This window comes from Cavia porcellus, unplaced genomic scaffold (genome assembly GCF_034190915.1).
Source record: "Cavia porcellus strain 051 isolate PalLab524CR breed Dunkin Hartley unplaced genomic scaffold, mCavPor4.1 scaffold_17, whole genome shotgun sequence".
Classification (NCBI taxonomy): domain Eukaryota; kingdom Metazoa; phylum Chordata; class Mammalia; order Rodentia; family Caviidae; genus Cavia; species Cavia porcellus.
The window spans coordinates 57,831,311-57,840,852 of record NW_026947500.1 but is presented as its reverse complement, the minus strand read 5'-3'; the positions used below and the strand labels follow the sequence as shown (position 1 = coordinate 57,840,852).

Here is a 9,542-nt window from a genome sequence, read left to right as displayed (position 1 = left end):
GGCAGCCTGGCCTCTCCTCAGACACAGCCTGCTCAGGGCCCGCTCCTGTGAAGGGACATCACTGTGGCCATGGCTTCTGTCCCAGAGCTTTATTACTGAGTCTGTGTAGAAGCAGCCTCCGGTCCTCTATTGCTGCTGTTCACAGAGGCAGAGGAGGGTGCCTGTTCTCTGTCTGGCTTGTGGACAGTTCCTCAATTCAGGGGCCTCCTGGCAAGGAGCCAAGTTCTCCATCTGTAGCTCCTGACCCTAACTCCCTGGCCCCTAGGCCTCTGGCAGGTCCTCCTGGGCAGGGCCCTCTCTTGTGGGTGACTCAGCAGGTGCTGGCCTGTGGGTACCCCCTGCATGTTGCCAGGCTGTCTTCAGCATATCTTTGAACCCTCGGGGGAGGAGGTAGCCCTGGGTGTCGCCGTCCCCATCGATGACCCCACCAAGTCCCTCCAGCGCTGTCTGCAGGTACCGCAGGCCAAGTAGCACCAGCACCTACAGGAGTGAGAGGAAATGTGGGAAGGGCCTGCTGCTAGGGCCCACGAGGTGGAGCAGCCAGGTGTCCCCCTCACCTGCAGTAGGAAGGTGATGGCCAGTACGCTGCCCAAGGTGCCTGCCAGGCCCTGCAGATGGTCCAGTAGCACCTCATGGCACCCCTGGGGCCAGAGGTTTAGATTAGGCTGCCGGGGATCAAAGAGTGGGTGGGCATAAGGGTCCGAGAGGCGGCTCTGCAGGCAGGGCCTAGGCGAGTGGGGGTTGCAGCAAGAAAAGGGGACACTGTCGGTCAGGTAGAGGCCTTCCACGTTGCTCTGGATGCGGCTGTGGCAACAATAGATGGTGTCAGGTGTCTGCAGCATGAAGGGAAGGAGGCTGTGCAAGATGTGGGCTGCAGCCAAGTGCTGAGTGTGCCCAATTCACCTATCTGCAGGCCACCTCCGGCTCACAGTGGAGAAGGTTGGACAGCCCTCTGGAAATCTGCCCCAGCCTGGGGTTGCAGAGATCCTGGTGGGGCTGTGGCTGAGCCTTGGGTGGGGGGCTTACCACTGCCCATTTGAGTGCAAAGGGGGCTTCAGGCAGCAGCGGGGGACAGAAGTCACTCACTCTGCCACGTCCTGGTCGCTGGGGTCCAGGTAGCGACTGCTGACCCACTGAACCCCGAACCAGTCCTTGTAGCCATGGCGTCCGCAGCATTGGTGCCTGAGCTGCAGCTCGTCCATCAGCCACTTAGTGTGGCAGTGCCCGGGCACCTCTGTGTCCTTGTAGTGGGATAAGGCGGACCCCAGGCCCTCCTGTAGCCCTGCGTCCAGGCCTGCAGGCAGTGCCAAGGCCAGCCCCAGGGCAACCACCAGCAGCCCCCCACCGCCCAGTGCACCCACCAGCAGCAGTGGGCCCAGCATGGCACGCCAGGCTGGGTAGCGTGCCGCGTCCAGGCTGGCCTGGCTGGCACCCGCACCACCCAGCCCTGTTCCCAACGCTGTGGCACCCGCCAGCAGTGCAGCTCGAGGCAGCGTCAGGAAGTAGCAGCTCGGGGGTAGGAAGGCGCCCAGGGTGCGCAGCTGGGACAGGAGGTGAGCAGCGCCCAGCAGTACCAGGCTGCCCGCCAACACCAGCAGCCAAGAGAGCAACCAGAGTCCCTGTGCCAGGCGCACTCGGGGCCCGAGGGGCAGCGGCAGAGCCAGCATGGGTGCCATCAGGACAGGCAGATGGCACAGGACAGTAACAGGGGTGGTCAGGGACTGGGAGATAGGGCTGAGTCAGCGCAGCTCAGCTCCAGCAGGCTAATGCGGCTCTGACCCCAATACCCTGGGCGCACTCCCCACATCCCTCCCTCTGTTGAGACAGGCTCAACTCACCAGAGGGTCCTTTCCTTTCCCTGCCCCATGTGGACAGCCCAGATCCCCACGGGGACACTCCCCCACCATAGGACAACCCTACAGGGACACTCCCCCTACCAGGGGACAGGTTGGACCCCCCACGGAGTCACTCCCCCTCCTTGGGGACAGCTGGATAACCCCATGGGGACACTCCCCCCTCCATGGGGACAGGCTGGATAACCCCATGGGACATTTCCCATCTGCTTAGGGACTGGCCCGCCCCTTTTTGTGGGGACAGCCTGCCCCGCCTCGCGGAAGTGGGGTCCCGCGCTACCCGCGGGGCGGGGACCTGAGCGGACGGGGAGGGGCTGCTCCGCCCGCGCTTCCTGCGCCGGCGTCCGACACTTCGCGCGGCCCGGAGCCCGCCGCCCACGGCGCCACAAGCCCGCATGGGGACTGGCAAGGCCGAGTCAGCGGCGGTGTAGACGCCGCCACCGCGGAACCGCGGGCCACATGGACGGGGCCTCGGGGCCCGGTGAGTTCTAGAGCGGCTGCCCCTGTCCCCATCCCCCGACTCCTCCCGCTGTCACGGAGGCCGTGGGACTCCGCGGGTCCACCGCTCCCGAACGGTGGCGCGCTCTGTCCGTCCCGTCGTGCGTCCTCAGGTCCGCCCTATCCGGGCTGAGTGTCCTCGGGCGCCACGTCCCTCCCGTCCGTTCCCATTCCTCAACCACACTCATGCCCCGCATCCCGCCCGTCCCAGGTGCGGGCGCCGCCCCTGAGGCTCTGCGGGTGCTGAGCCGCCGGCTGCAAGCGCAGGAGGAGGAGATGGAGCTCGTGAAGGCAGCGCTGGCTGAGGCTCTGCGCCTCCTGCGGATGCGACCCCCGCATGGGGACGGGGACGGGGACCGGTACGGGGACAGGCGGGGCAGGGTCAGAAAATAAGGGGACAGGGGACAGGGATGGACAGGCGCCCGCCACGCCTCCTCCCCTCGTGTCCCCACAGCTCTGCAGCGCCCCCGGGCCTGCCGCCACCCTGCACCCCATCTCTAGTGAGCCGAGGCACCCAGACCGAGCCACAGGAAGACTCTATGCCGGGCCATGGCCCTCTCGGCCTGAGCAACGGACCCCCTGGCCCCCGGACGGGCAGCGAGGTCCCTGGTGGAGCTCTCTCTGAAGGCGGCAGTGGCAGCAGCGGGGCTGGGTCGCCGGGCCCCCCCGGGATGCTCAGGCCAGGGCAGCCCCCAGCACGAGTGGACACGTAGGTGACCTGGGTCGCTGGCATGCAGGCGGGCTGTGCCTGTGGACCAGACTGCCACCTGAATTCCTGTCCATCCACCCTGCCAGGCCCCGGAGAAATTCGTCCTCATCCTCTCCCTCTGAGCGGCCTCGGCAGAAACTGTCCCGAAAGGCTGCATCCTCCGCCAACCTGCTGCTGCGCTTGGGGAGCACAGAGAGGTGGGCCGGAGCACCCATTCCCCTCTGGGGCTCTATCTTGTTGCCCAAAAGGGCCAGGCCCTAGCACTCAGCCCTGGGACCTCTAGGGTTCACAGCTGCCTTCCTGGAGCCCTCAAGGCTCTTCCTGAAGCTTTCATGATCTGGTAGGTGACCATCCCCAAACTATTAAGTCTCTAATCACTACAGTGTCCCATGGAGAAAAAAAAAAAAAAGTCCCTGTGCACTCACTGTTTGGGGCAGAGGGACACCAGGAGGCAGGACTCTGCCTCAGGGCTCCAGGGTGTGCATCCTGCCCTGTCTCTTCTGCTGAAGAGACAATGCTACCACATCCCCCGATGGCAGTGATCCTTGGAGTTCAGCTGTCTCTTTCCTCTCCCCAGAGGGACAGGGCTGCCCGGGTATCTGGGAAGGTGAAGACAGAGGCCGGAAGGGCACTGGTGCCGGCACTGCCTCTGATGCCTGTGTGGTCTGGTCTAACTCCTGCTGTTTTTGTGCTACTGGGCCTGAACCCAGGGCTTTCATTGAGCTACACTCCAGCCCTTTGGAAATACATTTTTTATTTATTTATTTTTATTATTATTAGTTTTTTTTTATTGGTACCAGGGATCGAACTCACGACTGCGCACTTGCAAGGCAGGTGCTTACGCCGCTGAGTTAAATCCCCACCCCTGGAAATACATTTTTAAAGTTGTGGTAGTCAGGGCCACCACATTTAGCTCAGTGGCATAAGCATGTGCCCAGCAAGCGTGAGGTGAGTTCGATCCGTGGTACCCCCCAAAAAAAGTTTGTGGTAGTCTGTGGGACTGACCCGTAGGCTTTTGCACAGAGCTGCATCCTAAGCCCTTTTAACTTTTTTTTGAGACAGGGTCTCCTTAAGTCACTGGTTTCTGGAGGAACTTCCTTTTTGGTGTCCTCAGTCCTTACACTTCTCTCCCTTACAGCCGTGGGGGCAAAGATCCCCTCTCCAGCCCTGGAGGCCCTGGGTCTCGGAGGAGCAACTACAATTTGGGTATGTGTAGGAGATGAGGCAAGGGTGCACTTGGGCCCAGGACTTTTTCTCAATGAAGGGGTGGTGACACCCCCTTCTTTCACAGAAGGCATCTCGGTGAAGATGTTCCTCCGTGGCCGCCCAATCACCATGTACATCCCCTCTGGCATCCGAAGTCTTGAGGAGCTGCCCAGTGGTTTGCCCCCCGAGACCCTCAGCCTGGACTGGGTGTATCCTTCCTGGGTTCCCCAACTTCCTCCTGGGCATGAGGGAATAGAAGCCCTGCATCCTCACCCACACCCTCACAAGCCACAGTCTTCCCATCTGCCCTGTATGCCTCTTGGGCCCTTTCCTTGACTTGACCCCTGCCCAGTTACGGGTACCGGGGCCGGGACTCCCGCTCCAACCTGTTTGTACTGCGCTCCGGGGAGGTGGTCTACTTCATTGCCTGTGTGGTGGTGCTATACCGGCCTGGGGGAGGTCCTGGAGGACCTGGAGATGGTGGCCAGAGACATTATCGGGGGCACACAGACTGCGTTCGATGGTGAGGGCCTGGCACAGGATGGGCCCGGCAGGAAGAGGGGCTGGTGGGCAGCAGGGCTGGAGGGAGGTGACTCAGGTCTTGGGGGAGACCAACTCTCCCTAGAGCATCCTCTCCTGCCTAGCCTCGCAGTCCACCCTGATGGCATCCGGGTGGCTTCAGGACAGACGGCTGGTGTGGACAAGGATGGCAAGGTAAGGCCAGACAGGTGGGGCCTGCTCCTGTCCTCCACTTTGACCCACTCCTCCTCCTCCGCAGCCCCTGCAGCCGGTGGTCCACATCTGGGACTCAGAGACACTGCTGAAGCTGCAGGAGATCGGACTGGGTGCCTTTGAACGTGGCGTAGGCGCCCTGGCCTTTTCCGTAGCGGTGAGCTGGCCCAGGGCTCCAGGCCACTTCCACCATGCCAGTCAGCCGCACCGTGCCTGATGCCTATGGATGCCTGCACCTGGAGTGCTCATCTGGCTCTCTCTGCATCCCTAGGACCAGGGCGCCTTTCTCTGTGTGGTGGACGACTCCAACGAGCACATGCTGTCCGTGTGGGATTGTGGCCGGGGGACTAAGCTGGCAGAGATCAAGGTGGGGATATTGGCTGTTCCTGACAGCCTTCTTGGCTGGGACCCAGCAGGCCCCTCCTTCTCCATCTCACTCCCTGCATCTATGAAGAGGGGACTGCAGTTCTTCCTGTGTTGGGGGCCCAGGGCACAGCCACTGTTAGGACACCTGTGGAGCTTGGAGGGACCATGGGTACTTAGGGCTGGGGTGGCTCCATCCTGTCTTCCCTTTCCAGAGCACAAATGATTCGGTCCTGGCTGTCGGCTTCAGCCCTCGTGACAGCAGCTGCATTGTCACCAGTGGGAAATCCCATGTCCACTTCTGGAACTGGAACGGCGGGACAGGGGCTTCTGGGAATAGTGCTCTGGCACGGAAGCAGGGTGTCTTTGGGGTAAGGCGAGGAAGGTCCAGGTTTGGTGGGCCTGCCACCCCCAGATGTCCTGGGACTCCTCAGCATTTCCCCTAACTCTGATCTCTTCCCCACTCCCAGAAATACAAGAAGCCCAAGTTCATCCCCTGCTTTGTCTTTCTGCCGGACGGGGACATCCTCACTGGGGACTCAGAGGGGAACATCCTCACCTGGGGCCGGAGCCTGTCTGATTCCAAGACGCCAGGCAGGGGTGGGGCCAAAGGTGTGTGGCCCCTACTGGCTGGGACAGCTGCTCCTGGAGGGTCTGTGGGCACAAGTGGAGGGTCCCCTTTCCACCTTGGAGTTGGTAGTTTTGGGGCTCTGAGCTAGAAGGGGCTGAGGGAGGAGGGCTGGGTCACCTGGCCTTCAGGAAGCACCTTTGCCTCTCTGACCTTTGGCTTTCCCATCTGTAAAATGGGAAGACCCATGGCCACGGAAGGTGAGAGGATGAGGGATGGTACCTAGCAGGTGCCATGTATTTACTGCTATTATGATACCATTCCCATGTGCCTCAAGATCATGGTTCCTAGGGCTTTGTCCACAGAGACCTATGGGATTGTGGCCCAAGCCCACGCTCACGAAGGTTCTATCTTCGCTCTGTGTCTCCGACGGGATGGAACGGTGCTGAGTGGTGGTGGCCGGGACCGCCGGCTGGTGCAGTGGGGGCCAGGGTTGGTGGCCCTCCAGGAGGCAGAGGTGAGGGCAGGTCTGCACCCAGGAGGGTTGGAGTGGCTGCAAGCTGGCCCCAGACTTCTGTTTCTGCGTGCAGATTCCAGAGCACTTTGGTGCTGTGCGGGCCATCGCCGAGGGGCCAGGCTCCGAGCTGCTGGTGGGGACCACAAGGAACGCGCTGCTGAGAGGAGACCTGGCCCAGGGCTTCTCTCCTGTCATCCAGGTCAGTGGTGGGTGAGGGCAGGGCGCCGGCAAGGGTGGTGGTAACCGGCTCACTGCTCCACTGCAGGGCCACACTGACGAGCTCTGGGGACTCTGCACCCACCCTGCCCAGAACTGCTTCCTCACCTGTGGCCACGACCGGCAGCTCTGCCTGTGGGACGGGGAGGGACATGCACTGGCCTGGAGCCTCGACCTCAAGGTAGAGTCAGGGTTTGTGGCTGCTGCCCAGGCTGTGCTGCCTTGGCTGCCTGCCTGCCCACCTGTGGAGACTTCCCAAAGGAGCTGTTTAGGCTCTCAGGACCCATCAGGGAGGAGGCTCTATGGACAGGAGAGATCTCGGTTCTTGGTAGGCACCTTGACCTTCTAACCCATCCCCCCCCCGCCAGGAGACGGGTCTCTGTGCTGACTTCCACCCGAGTGGGTCGGTCGTGGCTGTGGGACTGAACACTGGCAGGTGAGGGCTCAGGGACGCTGGGGGGACACAAGCCAGCTGTGGGGTGCTGCTCACCCTTGTGAGCCTGTGTAGGAGGAGCCTACGCTGCTCAGCTGAGCACTGGCACAGGCCTCTGTGGGTCCCGCCTCCTTCCTGGAGGCTTCTGAAGCCAGAAGCCTCTCTGATGTGCTCCTTTCCCAGCCTAAGAATGTGGTGACCGCACCTTTGCCTGACAACCTGAGTTTTTTGCCTCATTTGCAGTGCTGGGGAGTGAGTCCGAGTGTGGCATTGGGCTATTTCTCTGGTCCAGGTGTTTAATATCTATTTGTTGTTTGAGACAGGATCTCACTATGTAGTTCGGGCTAGTATTGAACTCACTGTAGTTTAAGGTGGTCTCAAACTTGTAATGATCCTACCACTTCAGCCTCCCAAATGCAGAGGTTACAGGTATGGACCACCACACCAAGTCCTGGCCCTCTTTTTAAATTTTGAGACAGGGTCTTGCTAATTCGCTATGTTGCCCCAGGCTGGATTGGAATTTGCTGCCTCCTGCCAAGGCCTCCCAGAGTGGAGGCCTCCCAGCCTGAGGCTCTCTCATTTGCCCTTTCCACTTTCCTGCATGGGTTGGTACACATTTTGTTAGTCTGTGGCCTCCTCTCCCGGCTAGGTGGTTGGTTCTGGACACAGAGACCAGGGAGATTGTATCTGACGTCACCGATGGCAATGAGCAGCTTTCAGTCGTCCGGTATAGTCCAGGTGGGCGCCGCCCCCACCCTGCCTCAAGTCCCCCTGGCCCTTCCCGATCTGAGTGACTGTCTCTGCAGACGGCCTGTACCTGGCCATCGGCTCCCATGACAACACAATCTACATCTACAGTGTTTCCAGTGACGGGGCCAAGTCCAGCCGCTTCGGCCGCTGTGTGGTGAGGGGGCCAGGTTGGGGCCAAGCCTGGGAGCGGTGGGCACTTTCAGCCTGATGCACTGGGAACAGATGGGAAACAGTGGCTGCGTTTTGAAGCTTTTTTTATTTGAACACACTTAAAATAATCTCTCAACCTTTGTTAGCCCACATCTGCAGTAGACAAAGTTCACCTTGTCTCTTCACTTCCCCTCCCAGTCCTATCTGTGGGTCCCCTGAATTTTTTTGGTACTGGGGATCTAACTCACAACCTTGTGCTTAGCAGGTGGTTGCTGTGCTGCTGTGCCACTGGGCTGTATCCCCAACCTCCCCTCCATTTTTAAACCCTTGACTCTTGTCCCCAGGGTCACTCCAGCTTCATCACTCACCTTGACTGGTCCAAAGATGGCAACTTCATCATGTCCAACTCTGGAGATTATGAGATTCTTTACTGTGAGTGGTAGGGGAGAGGGCTGGGCTCTGCTCAGGGGCTTCTGGTCTAAGTATGAAAGAGGAGACTGGGGGCTCCAGATAGTTGGGTGGGCATAGGGGCAGCAGTGGCACTGGGGAGACGCTCTCTTGGGGGCCACACTAAGCAACACCTGGAGCTTGCTGTCAGCTGGGCATGTTGCAGGGCCCTCTTGAGAGGTTAGGTCCGAGAACTCAGGGACACTCGGGGGGCCGGCCCTATACTCAGGGGACGTGGCTGGGGGCTGTAAGCTGCTGAGGAATCGCTATGAGAGCCGAGACCGCGAGTGGGCGACCTACACCTGTGTGCTGGGCTTTCATGTGTACGGTAAGCAGGCAGGCTGGTGCAGGTGGTCGAGGGCAGGCTGTGGGGGCCCGGGCTGTACTGACTCTCAACTACCAGGAGTGTGGCCGGATGGCTCAGACGGGACAGACATCAACTCTCTGTGTCGCTCCCACCATGAGCGCGTGGTGGCCGTGGCTGACGACTTCTGCAAGGTGCACCTGTTTCAGTACCCATGCGCGCGTGCCAAGGTCAGCCCCGGGCTGGGGGTCAGGAGCAGACGGGACTGGGCAGGACTGGGCAGGCCCCACGGCCCAGCCGGTTCCTGGGCCTCAATGACTTCCTTTGGCGCAGGCGCCTAGCCGCGTGTTCGCGGGCCACGGCAGCCATGTGACAAGCGTCCGCTTCACTCACGACGACGCGTACCTCATCTCTCTGGGAGGGAAGGACGCCAGCATCTTCCAGTGGCGCGTGCTGGGCACTGGGCCCACCACACCGTCGCGGACGCCCTCCCTGTCCCCAGCCTCTTCCCTGGACGTGTGACCTGGAAGCCCAGCTCCCCACCTTGACATTCCCGGCGCCCCCAGGAGCCCCCACACTGAGACCCTGCTCACCAGGCCGTACCAGCCCGGCCCAACCCGCTGCCTGCTGAGGGCAATAAACAGATAAACGTCGTCTCCCGGTGCCTTCGTGGGGTGCGACTGGGGGACGAGGGCAAGGGGGTGCAGTAGGGGCAGAGGATAGGGCGGGCTCTGCCCTCCGCCAGGTGCCAAGCCGCGGCGGAAACAACCGGAAGAAGCCGAGTCCGCTCCGGGGA

General features: G+C 61.3%; 2 protein-coding genes across 7 annotated transcripts; one reads left to right on the top strand and one right to left on the bottom strand.

The window, feature by feature from the left end:
- Positions 1-74: 74 nt before the first annotated feature.
- On the bottom strand, positions 75-1,952 carry Rom1 (retinal outer segment membrane protein 1). Of its 2 annotated transcripts, XM_063228262.1 has the most exons (4): positions 1,362-1,952; positions 1,087-1,241; positions 558-804; positions 75-480 (listed from the first exon to the last, which is right to left on the bottom strand). In XM_063228262.1, the coding sequence occupies exons 1-4, from the start codon at positions 1,674-1,676 to the stop codon at positions 262-264; spliced, it is 936 nt and encodes a 311-aa protein (XP_063084332.1). In that variant the 5' UTR covers positions 1,677-1,952; the 3' UTR covers positions 75-261. The 2 variants fall into 2 exon arrangements, with proteins under 2 accessions (XP_063084332.1, XP_063084331.1); XM_063228261.1 differs by having other exon boundaries at positions 1,087-1,808.
- A 224-nt stretch (positions 1,953-2,176) lies between these two features.
- On the top strand, positions 2,177-9,400 carry Eml3 (EMAP like 3). Of its 5 annotated transcripts, none has more exons than XM_063228258.1 (22): positions 2,177-2,334; positions 2,563-2,710; positions 2,806-3,060; positions 3,147-3,257; positions 4,199-4,266; positions 4,355-4,475; positions 4,619-4,789; positions 4,911-4,980; positions 5,045-5,155; positions 5,270-5,365; positions 5,577-5,732; positions 5,832-5,973; positions 6,295-6,446; positions 6,520-6,645; positions 6,712-6,843; positions 7,031-7,098; positions 7,745-7,833; positions 7,902-7,999; positions 8,340-8,427; positions 8,672-8,770; positions 8,846-8,976; positions 9,080-9,400. In XM_063228258.1, the coding sequence occupies exons 1-22, from the start codon at positions 2,313-2,315 to the stop codon at positions 9,266-9,268; spliced, it is 2,643 nt and encodes an 880-aa protein (XP_063084328.1). In that variant the 5' UTR covers positions 2,177-2,312; the 3' UTR covers positions 9,269-9,400. The 5 variants fall into 5 exon arrangements, 4 of the variants coding, with proteins under 4 accessions (XP_063084328.1, XP_005002928.1, XP_063084329.1 ...); XM_005002871.4 differs by having other exon boundaries at positions 4,352-4,475; XR_216263.4 differs by lacking the exon at positions 9,080-9,400 and having other exon boundaries at positions 4,352-4,475; positions 7,954-7,999.
- The last annotated feature ends 142 nt before the right edge of the window (positions 9,401-9,542 follow it).

Excerpts from the sequence above, each read along its gene's own strand:
- Eml3 (XM_005002871.4), top strand. The coding sequence starts at position 2,313 with ATGGACGGGGCCTCGGGGCCCG. Across the intron at positions 5,974-6,294 it reads AGGCAGGGGTGGGGCCAAAG|AGACCTATGGGATTGTGGCC; the intron begins GTGTGTGGCCCC and ends CTTTGTCCACAG. Across the intron at positions 6,646-6,711 it reads GCTTCTCTCCTGTCATCCAG|GGCCACACTGACGAGCTCTG; the intron begins GTCAGTGGTGGG and ends GCTCCACTGCAG.
- Rom1 (XM_063228261.1), bottom strand. The coding sequence starts at position 1,676 with ATGGCACCCATGCTGGCTCTGCCGCTGCCCCTCGGGCCCCGAGTGCGC. Across the intron at positions 805-1,086 it reads AGCGACCAGGACGTGGCAGA|CCGCATCCAGAGCAACGTGG; the intron begins GTGAGTGACTTC and ends TTGTTGCCACAG. Across the intron at positions 481-557 it reads CCATCACCTTCCTACTGCAG|GTGCTGGTGCTACTTGGCCT; the intron begins GTGAGGGGGACA and ends TCACTCCTGTAG.